Source organism: Podarcis tiliguerta (assembly GCF_965153285.1).
Source record: "Podarcis tiliguerta genome assembly, chromosome: 17".
NCBI classification, from domain to species: Eukaryota; Metazoa; Chordata; class Lepidosauria; order Squamata; family Lacertidae; genus Podarcis; species Podarcis tiliguerta.
In genome coordinates, this window is record NC_139550.1 from 37,830,873 (window position 1) to 37,848,749 (window position 17,877).

At 47.8% G+C, this 17,877-nt stretch overlaps 2 protein-coding genes across 4 annotated transcripts in view; one reads left to right on the forward strand and one right to left on the reverse strand.

Annotated features, from left to right (window-relative positions):
* Window positions 1-3,119: 3,119 nt before the first annotated feature.
* LOC310668219 (caveolin-3-like) lies at window positions 3,120-9,664 on the forward strand. The gene is made up of 2 exons (XM_083421240.1): window positions 3,120-3,370; window positions 8,646-9,664. The coding sequence occupies exons 1-2, from the start codon at window positions 3,233-3,235 to the stop codon at window positions 8,994-8,996; spliced, it is 489 nt and encodes a 162-aa protein (XP_083277366.1). The 5' UTR covers window positions 3,120-3,232; the 3' UTR covers window positions 8,997-9,664.
* Window positions 9,658-17,877, reverse strand: part of ARHGAP4 (Rho GTPase activating protein 4) — a 39,065-nt gene continuing 30,845 nt past the window's right edge. For 2 of the 3 annotated variants that reach the window (XM_083421237.1, XM_083421238.1), the window contains exons 18-23: window positions 17,680-17,756; window positions 16,943-17,093; window positions 13,874-13,960; window positions 13,535-13,690; window positions 11,416-11,497; window positions 9,658-11,296 (exon numbers count right to left, since the gene is read on the reverse strand). In XM_083421237.1, coding sequence (XP_083277363.1) covers window positions 11,072-11,296; window positions 11,416-11,497; window positions 13,535-13,690; window positions 13,874-13,960; window positions 16,943-17,093; window positions 17,680-17,756 — 778 coding nt within the window. In that variant the 3' untranslated portion in view covers window positions 9,658-11,071. The remainder of the gene's footprint in view (window positions 11,297-11,415; window positions 11,498-13,534; window positions 13,691-13,873; window positions 13,961-16,942; window positions 17,094-17,679; window positions 17,757-17,877) is intronic. The other variant, XM_083421239.1, reaches the window with a different exon arrangement.

Below are 17,877 nucleotides of genomic sequence, written 5' to 3' on the forward strand. Positions count from 1 at the left end.
GTTCAGAGACCAATACGCAGTGCACTAGTTTTAAGATTACATTTACAGTTTGTAGAGAAACTATTTGCTGACAAAATAATTGTATTTCAATATTTTCCAGGTGACAATCAAATTGTGGACATTTTTACTAAAGCACTTCTAAAGGTTACACATGAAAGACATGTAAAAAATATGCTTTATGTTTTCCTTCCACAATAATGAACCGCAAGGGAAATGTTGAATGGTCTCTTTAAATTTGAAGGTTCATTATTGTTCCACAAGATGTGTATTTCTTTAAGGGCCAGAGCAGATAATGTGACCTAGTATTACAGCTGTGAAGCAGTATAACAGGTGCTGTTAAGTTGTGTTAATTAAGCTGTTGGGTATAGTATATAAAGAGCAGCACCTGGCTCTCTCAGTACCCTGGTAGATGGGTTGGGTCATGCTTATTGATATATTGTAATTAATGTAAAAGGAGCTTTTGTTTTTGTTATTAAAACCTAGAAAAAGTTATTTTTGCGTTCCTTGTAATGTGTTGTCTCCCCAGCACGCCTTCTGCAGTGCAACTAAGCTGCAAATAGCCAACATAAGAATCATCATTTGAACTTCTCTGCATTTCATTTCCCTTTGACATCGCAGTTTACAATCTCTCCCCTCCAAAATATGTATGTGTATGTATGTATGTGTACAAGTGTGTGTGTTTAGACACACATGAACACCTACTGCTACACTTCAGGGTTACACTTCATGCATCTGATGATGCAGATTGAATTCTAGAAATATATATGCCCTATTAAATGTGCTGCTCTTTAAGGTGACAACAAGACTTTGTTATTTTTGCTGCAAGAGACTAAAGTCATTTCCAGATGACCTGATTAATCAACAGTCATCCTGATTGGTTTGTGGAAAGGTTAGATGATGTTGTGTCAAAATGAGCATTATCCCACATTTTCCAGGGCATTTTCCTGTCACTTTTCTTATTACAACAAGTTGGATCCTTGGGGGAAATTGGTTTCTTTTGCAAGAGCTCCAAATCAGCTTTAATTCTGCAGCCCAAATTTGCTGGGTTATGATTGAACACAATCTGAAAATGATAGATACGTGGGACAGCTCAGTCAGTACAGCATGAAACTCTTAATCTCACGGTTGTGAGTTCGAGCCCCATGTTGGGCGAAAGAGTCCTGCACTGCAGAGAGGTGGACTAGATGACCCTCATGGTCCCTTCCAGCCCTACAACTCACATGTGCATGTGCTTCCACATTCACAGTTTTCTCAGGCTGGCATCACACTTGAAAAGCCACCTTTAAAAAATACTACTACTACTACTACTACTACTATTATTATTATTATTATTAATATTAATATCCCGCCCTCCCCGGCCAAGACTGGACTCAGGGCGGCTAACATGAAAGTATATAATACATTAAAACATAAAATCAAACAATTGATTGAAATACAGCTTAAAATCAAATTAAAATCAGAATAAAATCAGATGGCAACTCACGAACTATAACTACAGTGTAGGGGTTGGGAACATTAAGCGCTCACCAGCTATTTGTGCTGGTCTTTCCGGTGGGAAGAGTTTGAGAGGCCACTTACATGAAGGTCTTGTAGAAAGAGGGGGGTCAGACTGGGACCCAATCAAAGGCCCGGCGGAACAGCTGCGTCTTGCAGGCCCTGCGGAGAGATGTCAAGTCCTGCAGGGCCCTGGTCTCTTGCGACAGAGCGTTCCACCAGGCCTGGTCAAGGCCAGCCTAACCTCCTTGAAGCCCGGGACCTCCAAGGTGCTATTGTTTGTGGACCATAAGGTCCTCCACGGGACATACCAGGAAAGGCAGTCCCATAAGTACAAGGCCGTATAGGGCTTTAAAGGTTAAAACCAGCACCTTAAACCCGACCCTGTATTCCACCGGGAGCCAGTGCAGCTGGAAAAGCACTGGATGAATGTGGTCCTGGGGCAAGGACCCCCCCCCCCCCTAAGGAGCCTCGCCATGGCATTCTACACCCGCTGAAGTTTCTGGGTCAGCTTCAAGGGCAGCCCCACATAGAGTGAGTTACAATAATCAGGCTGGAGGTGACAGTCGCATGGATCAGAGTGGCAAGATCAGGGCGGGAAAGGTAAAGGACCAACTGCTTAGCGCGGCAGAGGTGGAAAAATGCTGCCTTTGCTGTAGCTGAATTCAGCACCAGCTGAAGTTTCTGAGGCAGCCCCGTGTTTAGTGCATTGCAGAGAGCACACCATGGACAACAATGCTTCCACCTTCTTACTTTAAATTCTCTTCAATTACTTCACTTCTCAAAGGCCAAAGGCCTGGTTACAGAAGCGAGCAGCTGCTTTGCACCTAAAGATATATAATGATGGTGTCAGCAGGTGAGCCTTCCTGGGAAGAGTATTCCATAAATGAGGAGCCACCACAGAAAAGACCCGTCTCGTGCTGCAACCCTCTGGGCCTCTCACAGAGGAGGCACACAAAAAAGGGCCTCATATGATGACCGCAGGATCCTAGTCAGTTCATATGGGGAGAGGTGGCCCTTGACGTACTGCAGTCCTAAGACTTTTAAGGCTTTATAGGTTAAAATCAGCATTTTGAATTGAACCCGGAAACTAATTGGCAGTCATTGCAGTCAGACCAGGATCAACATTATATGCTCAAACCATCTTGTCCAGAGCAACCAGGCTGCTGAATTCAGCACCAGCTGAAGTTTCTGAACTTTCTTCAGAGGCAGACCGTGTTTAATGTAGTGCAGTAATCTAATCTAGAGGTCCTCTGTCCTTTAATATTTAAGGTGATTACCGTACTATGATGTAATCGGGAGCAAAAGAAAAAGGGAGGAGAGATATTTTCCATTTTAACAAGATATAGGTGACCCAGATATGACAGATACCCTTTAATTTTTCCTGAAATCCTGGCTGCCACCTGGATAGTTCTTTTCAGCTGGATGGACAAATACAGAGACCCTTCATAGCAACATCTATTGCAATTATTTTATACTATGAAATAAGAAAGGGATAGAGCCATTAACTATACCATAAACTATACTAAGCCTTACCAAAAAAAACCTCTGCCCTACCCTAGAGGCAGATGCATTCTGGCTTTGAAGCAGACTATTTTCAGAACAGACTCCCCTATCTGTGGACTGCAGTCCAGACGGAGTCAGCAGGTGGGGAGAGGGAGCTCCGTCCTGACAGCCAGTGACAACTGGCTGGCGCTCTTCAGAGGGAAAGGAGCTAAGCAGGGAACGGCCTGGAGCCATGGCCCAGCAAGGAGGAGGAAGAGAGGAAGAAGAAGAAGAAGTGACCCTGGGGAAGATAGACTCCCGGGACCCCCTCACCAAAGAGATTGATCTGGTGGAAAGAGACCCCAAGCAGATCAACCAAGAAGTGGTAAAGGTGAGAGCATTCCTATTTTAATGGCAGAAAGAAGCACACTCCTGAGGATGCAAAATGATGAAGTTCCCTTTAGACTGAGAGCAGATGGAGCAAGGAGGTGGGGGGGGGGCAAAGCTTTCAAAAATAGCCCGGGAACAAAAGAGAAAATTCCTTCTGCAGATAGCACCAATGCTCCTTTGCAGTAACTTAAAGAAAGCAGAGTGTGCTCTCTACCCTCCCCCTTATGATATTCATTTGTGCACCAAGTGAGACTTAAAACTTGAGGGGTCTGCTTTGTCCCCCATCCGCCTCCCCAGAAACCTAAAGTCCACAAGCGGGAGCCGGGTGCAAAAGTTGTGAAGAGAGGGGGAGATTAAGGGACAGTGCTCCTCTGAAGAGCTTGTTTTCAGTGCCAGAACTGAGCTCACAGCCCTTTCAGGCAGAAGATCCATCCCTCCTTTCCTTGGCAAGCTTTCTTCATTTCACCAGCCTTTCGGGGGTGGGTGGGTTGCTGCTGTTGTGAAAACCACTGGGACCTACTGCAATACCTGTAGATCCTGATCAACCTTCTGCTCATCTCTGCTATGGCACAAAACTCCCCTAAAAAAGGGAGAGTGGCATATATGCCCCATGGAACATACAATCTAAAAGCACCTTGAGCATCTCGTATTGTGGCAGAAAGGCGGGACATTAATGTTGTTCATAATATATATAGCAAGGGGAGAACATAAGAATAGGGATGGCTAATGATGAGCAGCAAATGCAGTTACTTAGATGAAGAATAGGTCAGTGGCTGTTTAGGGCCAAATGTGGCCCTCAGTTGCTTCCCATTTGGGTCCCAGCACTGACCCACCCTTTCCCTCCTTCTCCTGAGGAGAGACCCAGGCAAAGGTCTCTTTAAAGCCCAGTATAAACAGCAGAAGCTCTTCTGCACTCGATCCATGAAGCACTTCACCAACTGAGATACAGACAAAAGCCCAACGTCTGTTGCTATTTGCTACGGGGAAAGAGAGTAGATTCTCCAAGAATCCTTTCATCTGTGGGCTCACCCACACTTCCCTTGATCCGAGAGGTATTTCTTTTGTTCTGCTGCTTTTCCCGGGAAAGCCCGCTCTTTTCTGCTGAATTGGAACAAACGTCAATCAGGTTACAGCAGTAAAGAGCAGGTTTAGGACCACAGAAGTGTGGCTGAGCCCTGTGTCTGGGTGGATATGGCCATTAACGAATGCTGCTGTCAGTTCAATGCTTATATCTGTTTCAGAACAACGTCCTTGTGGACAGTTAGGGCTGATCCATACTTCCTCTTGTGCCGCTGCTTTCCCCTGGGAGAAACTTCTCTTTAGCACTCAACTGGAGCAAAAGGCAGCTTGGGTTTTCTGCGGATTGCCATTTGCTCCGATTTAGAGCTTGAGTGGCTTTCCCTGGGAAAGGAGCAGGGCAACCACCCAGACCCATTGCTTTCTCAGCGCAGGACAAGCCGAAGTGTGGATGAGCCTTAGTTGCCAAGGGATGGCTTTGGGGCAGCTGGAGTGAAGATGGCACGGCAGGGGAGGAAGAGTCAGCTAGGTCTTCACAGAAAAGGTTGGGCTGTGAAGAGGATTTGAAGAGGGAGGGAGAAAGAGGCAGGAGGCAGATTGTGGCCTAAGGGCAGCGAGAGAGAATGGCCAATGTACTGGACCTCTCACCCAGCCAGAAACAGAGTGCAGGTGCCTCAGCTGACACCCTCACTGCCTTTATTTCAAAGACATGAGCCTCAGGTGCAGGACTGCAAAGCTACCTACAGCTAAAATTTCCATAAACATGAAATAATGTTTTTGTGGAAAAGAATTAAAACAGGAGAGTGAATGGGAGATCTCAAAGGCAGCTGGAACAGTCCTTCAGCCCATCGGGGCAGTCGCTTCCTCCTAGTTCATCTTTAGAAAGAATTGGTCACCACCAAAAAATTCAGAGTGGTGGCTATTTCTGTAACTCAGACACACATCCACGTTCATTTCTCCCAAGCACCAGAGGCTCATGGGAGTTCACAGGTAGGAATTGGCAATTGGTGGCCATGGGGCCTAATGGGGCCCTTTGAGAAAGGCTCTTTGGTGCCAAATCAGGGGCATATGATTTGCTGTCCATTATATTGAGGGGGAGCGGACTGGGACCCTGGCTTGCCACTCCAGTTGTCCTCAGGAACTGGGGCAGGGTGGAGGAGGTCCTAAGAATGAGTAATGCAATCTTCATCTCCCGGTGGACTTACTATAACCTCGCCTATTTGTTGTATAAAAAAGATAGCCAGCTTCCTCACTTGATTCCTTGTTTATCCTGCCTTCCTGCATGTTGCTCAGAGCAATGTTCACAGCATAACAACAGCCCTGTGAGGTAGTTTAGATTAAAAGGAGCTAATTTGCCCCAGATTGCTAAAAGAGACACTTGCGATATTCCACATATTACCATATTGGCCTGAATATTAGCCGCACCCGAATATAAGCTGCACCTTTAAAATTCAAGGGGGGAAAGGAAAAAGAGACAATATCTGAATATAAGCCGCTCCCTTAAAATTCCGCAGACACTCACACCCGTTCTGTTTTACACTATGTCTGCAGCGATATCGTAAAAGCCAATTTTTGTAAGGTCGCGAAGTTAAGACACACTTTAACTTTTCATGGTCGAAATTTGGGGGGAAAAGTGAGGCTTATATTCAGGCCAATATGGTATGTCATACACCTGAAGTGAGTTTGATTCCCATTGACTTCTTTTTCCTGCATGCACATCATACATTTAAAGCATACAACTCCCCTAAAATATACCTGGGAACTGTAGTTTCCCCACCTCAGAGCTACAGTTCCCAGCACCCTTAATAAACTACAGTTCTCAGGATTGTTCTGGGCAGTGCTTTTCTTCTAGAAAAAAAGAGGTGCCAGTACTGCATACCTTGAGTACCTCCAGAAAAAGCACCGCTTTGCAGGGGAAACCATGTCCTTTCATGTGTGGTGTGCAGTGACAAGGACATGGTCAGTAATGCTGTGGGTGCATGAATTTTACTAGCCCATGTATAGCCTGGAAAAGAGAAGGAAGCAATCCTTTCCATATGCAAGTGCTTCCAGTCTTACAGGTCACCTCATGGCAATTCCTACTCCCCAGAGGTGACCAGGCAAGTGGTGTGGTGTTCTTTTATTGTCCTCCCCAAGGCCCCAAGCTGTGTCTGTTCATTCCAACTGCAGTGGGGAAGCAAAGCCTCCTCTCTCTGTGCTCCATGTTTGGCCCTCAGAAGCAGAACTGGATGCAGTTCTCTTTTTAGCTTTATGACTCTGTCAACGGGTGGTTATCCCACCATGCAAGGAAGCTAACAAGGCTATAAAAAGGACAGATTGAAAAGAAAAAAGAAAATGGCACTCTGGAAGAATATTGCTACTGTTTAATCCACTTAATGCTGATCACGTTGCTCTACCTTTGGGAGGTCTGCTCTCATCTCTTTGCATTTTAATCTGACTTTTGCTCAGGATTTAAAATACAGTCGTACCTTGGATCCCGAACGCCCTGGAACTCAGACGTTCTGACTCCTGAACGCCACAAACCCGGCAGTGAGTGTTCCGGTTAGTGAACATTCTTTGGAACGCCAACGTCCAACCGGGCTTCCGATCGGCTGCAGGAGCTTCCTGCAGCCAATTAGAAGCTGCACTTTGGTTTCCGAATGTTTTGAAAGTCAATCGGATTTCTGGAACGGATTCCGTTCAGCTTCCAAGGTACAACTGTGCACCAACCCTGCCCTTCTTGGCAGAACCTGGACAGCTCCCAACCATTAAAAGCAGTCTGTAAATTCACACTTTCTCTAATCTAGGATGGATTATGATCAATTTGCACAGAAGTCCAGGGACTATTTTAGTGCTGGGGGCAGAAAACCTACATGACAATCCTTCTCCCACAAATGAACATGGAGGGGGGTGCAATGCACCAGGAGGTTCTACCAGAAGTTCCTCTGGGTTTGGTCTCATCAGTCTGATCTGTCTGCCGCCTCTAATGGCAGAGGCAGGTGCCTCTTCTTGGTGCATGAGAGGCCTGCCTCTGCAACGAGATTAAATTGGTGTGCTTAAACAACAGTCATAGCTCTGTAAAGGCTCTATAGAGTCAGTAAAGGCAAGCTTCCCAAGGAAGGAGGTTTCACAGAACCAGCCAAAGGAGCCCACTGAGGTTTCTGCACAGGAAATTGCCATCCAAAGCAAAGCTTTTCTCCTGACTACCTGAACAGCTGAAAGGATTCATATGGTTAGGAGCGCTCCTTGAGGTAAGCTGGACCCAAGGCCACAGAGAGCCTTAAAAATCACTACATTGCAGTATGTTAAAAATTTGCCCATGTAATCCGAGGAAATGATTGAGGAAAATAGAAAGAATGAAACATGAGAACACAGCCAGAATAACATACAAGAAAGGCCAGTCGGCTGGCACATATCCTGCTTGGGACAGAATCTTCCCCAAAGGTGTTTCATCCTCATGAACGTTTCAGACCATGGATTGTGGACCTCCTGGCTCTTCTAGAAGTGGGTGCAGAACCAGGGCAGAATGACAGGCCACCTGAGAACAAAAGATCCCATCAAGTTCTCACAGGGCCCCAAAAGGCATCTGTGAGCAGAACCTGAACAGAAGAGCCCTCTCCTCATGGTCTTCAGAGGCACTATCATGGCAAGTAGCTCCTGCTAGCCATGTCCGTCATGAATTTGTCTAACTCTCTTTTAAAGCCATCCAAGTTGGTGGTCATCACTTCTCATGGGAGCGGATTCCATAGTTTAACTATGAAGAGCTTCCTTTTGACTCTTCAGATGTTCATGATGCAAATGTGTGTGACAAAACATAGTTGGCCACTTGTCAGGGGAAAAGGCAGCTTCCTGTGTGGAACAGCTTGGAGTACTGAAGCAGCTGGGATGGGAGGTTGCGTAACCCTATCCTGACGACTGCAGCTCCCCACATAGGGTAGAAGACAAATGTCTGTGAGGGTGAGCACAGGCTTAGAGCTTCACCAAAAGGAAAAACGGCTTTGGGGAGGGGATTTTAAGCAAGCACCATCTCTTGCTGTCTCTCTGCTCATAGCCATTCCATACCAGAAGCTGCTTTGGCCTGGCCATTTTGTGACATGCAGCTGTGTGCAATGTCTAGCTAAGGGCAAAGAGCACTCATCCATCACACACTAGAACCCAGATGTGCAAGGCTGGTTGCAGCTCCCCCAGAGGCAGAGATGCTCAACAAGACTTTCTAAAATTCATATCCTGGTTAAAATTAAGCCCTGCCTGACTCATGGCTTTTTTCCCTACCTTGCCAGGTGGACTTTGAAGATGTGATTGCTGAGCCAGAGGGCACGCACAGTTTTGACGGGGTGTGGAAGGCGAGCAACACCACTTTTACTGTCAGCAAGTATTGGTGTTACCGGATTCTGTCGGGGGCCCTGGGCGTGCCCCTCGCCCTGCTCTGGGGCTTCCTCTTTGCCTGCATTTCCTTCTGCCACATCTGGGGAGCCATGCCTTGCATCAAGAGCTACTTCATAGAGGTGCAGTGCTGTGGGCGCTGCTATGCCCTCTGCATACGCACCTTCTGCGACCCGCTCTTCGAAGCTGTGGGGAAGGTCTGCGGCGACGTCCGAGTGGCCCTGCGCAAGGAACGTGCCAAGGACTGAGGCTCTGTTTGGGACCAGGACAGGACTCCGGGGTTTGCCTTCCTCCAGCTAGAGGCCTGATCTAGGTGGGAGCTTCCGGCTGGTGGAGCTATTCCTCTAACTCCCTGTCCTCCACATGCCAAGCCAAAGTGGTGGTCTGGAATGGGAAATCCAAATAGCAGCCCCTAAACACACACACGTGACAGAATCTAGTGGGAAGTACTTTGCAGAAACCTCATCAATTAGGCTGGCATGGCAGGCGTTCTGAGTAGGATATGCCCTATGGGTCCTGCATCTGTCTGTCTTCTATTTCTGCCCCCACGAAGCAGCCCTCTGTCTCACAGTGTGCCACAGTAGGAATTCCTTTGTGTACAGAATTAAAGCACCATGTCTCATGTTGCGATTAGCTCCATCCTCTCCTAGGACCGACAGTCACAAGACATAAGGTTTCTTCCATCGATTCTCTCGTCCCTTTGAAGCTGCGGTGTGCCGCCAGGGACAGCCTTTCAGCACTTCTTTCTCCAAGCAGGGGAAACAGCAGCACGGTGGCATCTGCACAGTTACAAAAACCCAAGTTCAGCCACTAGTCTCAATTCCTGCTTTGAAAAGAAAGGTGACTATTTTCCTTTTGTTAAAATAAACAAAAACTAATTTGCATTGTATGAAAATAAAGCCCAAGAGATCCTTCAGTGCCGTGTTTATTCCATAAAAAATTCCGGCTGGAGGGTGCTATCTGCGGAGAGTCTACAAATCCAGTTTATTGCAAGAGACAGCAGGGGGAGATCACAGTACAGAATTGTTTCTGGTAATGGAGAAGAGAATCAATACCAGGGCTGTGTGTATGCTGTGATTCTGTGAGAGAACCAAAAAGGCACAGGATGTGGTACTGGGCACCAAATTCCACTTCCTGAGAATCTCAGCTGTATTTTTTTAATAAAAAAAAATTAAAGCAAATTTCTAGCCTTAATGGCTGCAAAGATATGCTTGAAAGTGTGTGGTCCAAAGCCTGTTGATATTTTAGAAGCCACAGGAGTGGCTTAGTAAGATTTCCATGGGGGGGGGGGAATCTCAGAGCACTGGACAGATGCCTCCCCCTCTTTTTGACTAGCCCAAGCAGAATAAATTATGAAAGAGACTCCACGCAAGTTTGCTTGATTTGCATAATTTATACAGGTTGAAGAATTCAGCTTTTCTTGGCACAGAATTTTAAAGCATAGAGTTACACACAGCCCTGATTAATACTGAGCAGCTCAGACATTTTATTTAAAAAAATGAGAGAGAGGAACAGAGTAGACCTTCCTTGAATGCAAGGGAAATATTGGCACATGGATGCCCTCCCCCAACTATGTCCCCTTACTTATTGCCCCAATGTAAAAGGGTGATGCGCACAGGGATGAGGTTGCACCGGGGACAGGTGGGGGGGGGGGGAGAGTTTTACAAATCCAGACAAATGTGAGAAGCACCAAGGGATACACTGGGGGGTTGGGAAGCGGGAGGGAAGAGAGGGAAGAAGAGAACACAGCTGGCGAGGGCTTGTGTGAATCATGTCAGGAACAGAACACACATACAAGAGAGAGAATCTTCCTTTTCAACACCTTGCATTGTAACCCACACTAGTCACTATTAGCCCCCCCCCCCCCCCCGCCCTTAGCCAAGAATAGATCCAAAGGAATCCTGGTCCCCCACCTCGCCACTTTCACATGCAAATCCAAGTGCAAACCATGGGTAGCAGAGGAGAGGTGGAACGGGTGGGGGCAGACAATCCTAAAAGTTGCCATATGTTTAAAGCAGCTCCCCACCCCCACCCCCGACACACACACCCCCAAATCCACAACATTAAAACTTCCAGACTCGCCTCCAGGGTGCACAAGGACACTGGATAGCAAATTCCGCTTAACGCATTTGGCTTGAAATTAAACTCCCATAAAAATCAGATCGCCACCCTCCCAAATCGTTTTGTAACAGGAGAGAGAGAGAGAGAGAGAGACTCAGACATCTGCCCTGAGTTGGTATTCAGAAGATGAAGGGGGAGGGGAAGATTATCACAGTATTGGGCAAGACATGTTGGGGACACTTCCCCCCACCCCAAGTCTGGCTCACTCTCCGTTCCCAGAGGATTTGAAGACCCCTCTGCCCCGCAGGAGCACCCTGTTCGAAGAGACCGTTTTGGCAGGGATGGCTCCCTTCTTGCCAGCGGGGGTGCCCTTTGGGGGCTCTGGCTGCTCAGGGTGGGGGAGGGCATCGTCAGCCCCCATGTGCTTCAAGCCAGAAGTTTTTCCAAGAAGTTCCTTGAACACAGAATCCATATTTCTGGCAACCTCCTAAAAATTGAGAAATAGAGAAAAAGACTGGTGAGGGAGCAGGGCGGGGGGGGGGAGAGGAACTGCAGGCAGAAGAAACGTTCTATGGGGAGAAAGAGAGAAAATGATTGGCACTTTACCTTATCTACTTCCACCCGTTTCTCCATCGGCCCCTGCCTCTCTGAGCTGTTGACTCCCCAGGGCCGTGGGCTAACTTCTGGTCTGGGGCAAAGCAAACAGCACAGAAGAGAGTATTAAATTTAAGACCTCCTATTGTCGCTAACTGCATCATCAGGATTCTAGTCCACATAGTTAAATCTCTGCACTTCTCTGCTTGCCTCTCAGCTATGTTGTTCTGCGCTTCCGTTTCCCAGAGTGATGGGAAGTTATGGGCAGGGTCACAGGGCACATTTCCTGGGGGGAAGAGTATGCTAGAGACTTAAGGTGCCTTTGCATTTTGCAAATTACTTCTCTAACCACAATGACAAGAGAGAGAGAGAGAGAGAGAGAGAGAGAGAGAGAGAGAGAGAGAGAGAAAGTGCTATCAGGCTACACTATAAATCTATGGAGGGACATTCCTTATCTTTGTGCAACACAGGAACAGATTAACAGAGGTAAGATGCCTTTCCTTCTATTCTGGATCACTGTTCCATACAAACTCAAGTACTGCCTGCCTCCTTTGGTTTTTTCCTGACACTGCTCTGACAAGCTTATGATGTCAGTAACAGCATTCCTTATGTTTTCAGCAAGATGTTACTCTTCAGCATAAAACTCACTTTGCCAAACTCTCCCTGATCTTTCCAGCATCATCTTACCTGCACCTCTGCTGCTCATCTGATTCTTCTTTCCCTACTAATGGATCCCTATGGCTGGATCCACTCAAGCAGTGGCAGAATGAGATGGCAGAATGGACTGTTCCATTTCAATCTGCCCACAGAGGAAAACCATTTTTGAATGCTCTCCCATATATATATATATGATTTCGACTTGCAGTGAGCTTTGTTGTTTTTTAACGTAAGGGAGCATCCATGGGGCAGCGACACAGCTCAATGGCAGAGCAACTGCTTTGCATGCAATCCCCGGGGCAATCCTCAGCATCGCCAGGGATCCTGCAATGCTTCTGCAGGTCAGTGTAGCCAGTACTGAACTAGATGGACCAGTGGTGTTCCTTGTTATATAAGCCTTCTTCCTATGTTTGATTCTAAAACGAGAATCTCATGTCTACGGTCACTTTACCACTCCAAGACTCTGCCACCTCATCTGCTGCATAGGTTGTAGATCTAACCAAAGGCCCGACTATTACATTGCCGGAGTGGTGGAGTCTCTTCTGCATGGCCAGATCCCAGGCCACTCTGGTGTCATCAATGCAGTTTGAAGAGAGGTTCAAAAGAGAGTTCGGATGGCCGTCTATCAGGGATTCTTTAGTGGCAATTCTGGCATTGCAGGAAGCTAGACTAGATGAGCCTCGGGTCCCATCCAGCTCTACAATTCTATGATTCTAATGAGAAGCAACCCACCTCCTTCTCTTCTGCCCTGGGCAAGGGCTTCCCATGGACCTTACTAGAGCTCTGATGCCCTGAGCACACCCAGCTGAAGGAGGACAGACAGACAGCAGTTTAATTCTTTATTACAAAGCATGAACTTGTGGTAGCTCCTAAGGTGCACCGAACACTCACGTACGCTTCTGGTGGCTAAGCAGCTGGCATCCACTCCCCAGGCTCCAAGCTGTTGAGCAGAATGGCGACCACATCTCCACCCAAACTTAGGTACTCTTGCCTGATGGGATGTGTGCAAACAGCCTGCAGCTTCTCCTACATGGATGTTGCCACTGTGCCTGCCTCTTCAAACCCCTCCTGGTCCCTGGAGACAGCAGGGAAGAGGACGGAGGGGATTGGGGATTCTACCAGCCACCTCTCTAAGGACATGTCTCTTCCTCTGCTCCTGGCATGTTCTGCACCTCCTCCCCTGTCTCCAACTGCTCAGCCTCTTCCCTTCCTCCAGCCCCGACTCCTGCCTCGTGGGAGGCACAAAACCCCACAAATGGCTGAGCCCTTCCCCTGTCTCTGCTACACACCCTGCCAGTCCCTGACACCAGGTAATACAAGAGTCATAGAATTGTAGAGTTGGAAGGTCCAGCCCCCTGCAATGCAGGAATCTCAACCAGATCATACATGGAGAGATTGCTATCCATCTAACGTGCATTTGCAACCACGAGGAATTTCACCCACCTACCCATGCTTTCTTCTTCATTGCTCTCACCTTTCAGTTGGGTGAAAGGTCCTGGACTGGGCAGGCTGCAGGAGGGGGAAGGACAGGCGGCCCCCGTCCATGAAGGGCGATGCCAGCTTGCGGATGGGGCTGCTCCCGCCACCGCGCTGGCGACCTCCACCACCCGCATCCGAATTCATCCGCAGCCTGGGAAAGAGAGAGAAAGAGCACCTGCTTATAAGACGGATCCAGCCCCAAGGTGCCCAGGCACAGCCATCTCTGGGGTGGAATGCAACCGTTCCTACAGGTGCCGTCATCCTCCACCACGCAGCCAGCGCTGAGATGCTGCCACTTCCTGGGAAGAGGTCTGTCTGCCACACCTTCTCCTACCTGCTGGCGGGTTCAGGGAGCGGCTCATCCACAGAGGGTCCCGTGTCAATCTCTAACCTGGAACTCCGGGGGCTAGATTGTTTCTCGCTGCCAGGGTAAGCGACAGGGGGAAATAGAAACTTGTTAAAAAAAGCCGGTGGGAGGAATTTTCCTCCCGAGCTAGCCTAAGGTGCTTCCCCACAGTCACCTTTCTAGAGGTCCTCAGAGCACGGCCACAGTGGGGAGCTGCAAACACTAACTTCGCTTAGCCCACCCACAAGGAACAGGGAGTCCTGAAGTAACTATTCAGCACAGAGGGGCGTCTACCCAGCACTCCCACTGCTGTAAGGACCCTGACTCTTTTCCCTTTTATTTTTCTTAAAACAAACAAGCTTCTGCCACGGCATACACATCATATATTTAAAGCCCATTGCTTCTTGCAAAGAATCATGGGAACTGTAGTTTACCCTCCCAACAGCCACAATTCCCAATAGCCTTAACAAACTACAGTTCCCACGATTATTTGGAGGAAATTGTGCACTTTCCATGTATGTTGTGTATGCACCCTAAGTCTCTAGTCCTCTTGGAAATAAAAAGTCACTATATAGGACTATAGCACTATATGGGGCACCTGTTTCCAGTACCTTTATGACCCTCTGTTGCCCATTAGTTCTAAATATCTATGGACTTTCCTCCTGTATCTTGGTCTACACATGCAGCTGAGTGCTGGTGCTTACCTTCAAAGCCCCACATGGCTGGGGACCTGGAAACTTGAGGGATTGCCTTCTCTCACATCAAGCAGCCTCAGAGGTTATGTATCAGGTAAACCCACCAAGGGCCCCTGAGGAGAGCATCTTTTTCGTAGCGGCATCTCACTGGTGGAATTCTCACCCCAGGGAGGCTCGCCTGGTGCCTACACTAATATATTTCTATATCAAACCCCTTTATGCTCTTACCAGGCCTTTACCCTCCAATGTATTTCTCCTCCTTGCTCCCTGGGCCACAAACATATCAAGCACTGTTTTTCAGAGTTTCTGTTAGTTGATCTACCCAGGAAATTTATGATTTAAGGGCAGTATACTTTTTAAATAGACAGAGGCAGCAAAATAAGGGCCCTAGAGTCCCAGTGTGGTAGACCGGATTGTGCTACTTCAGGCTGCAAATGGAGGAACTTGCCTTTTAAAAAACTTTCTCTCACATAAAAGAACTCCACGCACAATGAAGGATTTAAATTAAGACCATTTGACCAAATTAAAGATAAACTGGATGGATGGTTACAATATTATCAGATCAATGAGTTGTATAAGCTTGATAAGAAAAATGGTTTTGCAACGGGAAAAAACCAAATTGGAAACGGAGTTGTTAGATACTAATATTAAAAATCTATCTAAAATGTATAATTTGCTGTTAGACTGGCATTCTTCTTCTTCTTCTTCTTCTTCTTCTTCTTCTTCTTCTTCTTCTTCTTCTTCTTCTTCTTCATGTCATTTCCCACCCCCAGCCTGAACCAATGCAGCCCAATCTGCCACCTAAGGACTCTATGACCTCAGGCTCCTGCATGCCTAGACCAGGCCTGGCACAGCACCACCACAGAACATCACAGCTCTTCAGCTCTGTAAAAAGCTGCTCCTTGGAACAAGGTCAAAAGGTTCCTTAAAGAGACAGGCACATTTTAACTCACAAATGCACTTGTGGGTTCTGGGCAAAATGCAGAACTCCGATAATACAGAGAGGAGAATGCAACCCAGCTCCCACTCACCCACAAAGTCATTTGGCCCAGGAAATCCATATCAACCTTAATTGGACTGAGGGAAGCCACAGACCCTTTCCCTTCCCCACAGGCTGCGGTTATTGGTCAGTGGTAAACGTGGCCTCTCTTGTAAACAGCTCCTTTCTGTTCTGCAGTTGAGTCCAGGCATGGCTTCAGGGCTGCAGGGGAGGCCCTGCGGAGTCCCGCTGAGATGACTCATACGTTTTGCGCCACTTCTCATCCCACAAGTGACCCACAGGAACCCGCGTGCTGTGGCCCAGCATATTAGCTAGTGACTGGCAGCCTGCTTGAGTGGCTCCAGCCGTTCTTTGTCAAAAGCAGTAAAAAGAACCACCTCAGCAAAGGAAAGGGTTTCCCTTCCAAAACAGGAAAGCATTTACAAGGTGTCACAACTAGCTGCCTGGAACAATGAGGTGCTGTATATAGTAGGACAGCCCCAAAGAAATGATAAAGACGAAGGCTGTGGTAATAGGACAGCTGATGGTGCCAGAGGTTTCCATAAACTTCTTTTGGCAAACCCAAGAGGGAGGGAATGAACGCTTCTTCCAAATAAGACAAGTGAACTGCAGTTGCTGTGGGGCCTAAACAACAGCCCAAGAGTGGAGACACCCCAACATTCAGGCAGGACGCCATTCATGCAATTAGCAAGTGGCTTTTTATAAAGTAAATTGCAATAAATTGCAGTCAAAGGGGAGAGGAATCCAGAATCCAGGCATATTAGGCGGGGGGGGGGGCAGGGATGTAGCTTTAGTTCTTTGCCCCCAGCCACATCCCTCATCTTGACCAGTCCCCGTGTGGCTTCTACTGGCTTTTGAGAAGGAGCTCCTCCCTTGCGTTCCCAGTGTCAACAGCACAGGAACACACGGGAGCTGCCTTTTAATGAATCAGACCAATGGTCCACCTCAGTCAGTATTGTCTACATGGACTGACCGCCGCTGTCTAGATTACAGACAGGGTTCTCTTCTGGGTGGGACCTGGAGAGGCCATGGATCAAACCAGGTTCTTCCTGCATGCAAAGTTCTGTCACTGAGCTGCCATATCTATATAGTGATATGAAGTGGGGCTGCAGTGGGAGAGGAAGAGTTAGGGAGCCACTAGCACCCATCCCAGGGAGTGCACTCATCCAGTGCTTTGAATGTGCTTTGGTTGATTAGCAGAGAGGACTTCGCGAAGACTTCACCCCCGGCTGCCTTGATGCTTCCACTTCTCCAGTTTATTTCATTAAACCTAGCTTTACAGTTTAGGAGTAAGTAACTCTCTTCACACGGGCCAATTGCCACTCTCTTCCCCAGGTCTTCCCTTCAAGGTGTGCCACTCACCTGTCAGGCAGGACAATGGGAGGCACTAGTCCCCGGTTGTTGCCACGCTCACCTCGCCGCCAGCCAACTGGGCCCACTCGCTGTGGCGTAAAGCGCTCCTCATGCTGAACAGAAATAGAGCGAGGCACCATCTCGGACTGGGAGTCACACTCTGGGAGGGCAAGAAGGCACAAGACCAGAAGCTGGACATATTCTCAATTTGGGTCTGGGAAAGATGTTTCTGCAGATCCCAAAAGGAAACATGGTGGCTGAAACGGAGGACGGAGGGCTCTTCCCAAGGATCTTTCCCACCTCAGGGTAGTTGTCAATTGCTTACGAGAGATTCCAAGGCAAAGCCTGAGCTAGACTGTGACCCCAGAGAATTCTTGGTGACAAAGCAGATCTAGCCAGTTTGGGTACTTGCGTGTCCATAAAAAAAAGAGGAGGCATCCATAACACATTATTAAACAGGAGGTCAAGTATTATTTCAAGTGGCTTCTGAAATGTCCATTGTTATTTTATGGGTTGGAATAATGTATACTGTAGGGGTGCTCACCTAATATTACTGTGACAACCTGGAGATGGGCTGGTCACTATATGTATCAGTACTCTCTGTGGGTGCATTTGTGACCCAGGCCAAGTCCTTCCAGTAGCGCTGCCTTCAGTAACTGGGATGATGGGCAGATTTGGTCCTACCACATGGGCTGCAATCTGGGGCATATGGTAACCCCAGCTGCACATAACTCCCCACCACTCACCATCTTCGCTAGCTGGTGTTTCGGGGGTCCCCTCCGTCTCAGGCTCCTCTGCTGTGGCCTCCAGTGGCAACACATCACTGTCAGCAAGAAGGAGGGAAACAAGAGAGTGTGACAGTTACCATTTCCTTGCAGGGGTCTTTCCAGTGGGACGGAGGAATGAGCATTACCAGCTGCGCTGAACCACATGCAAATTTCACA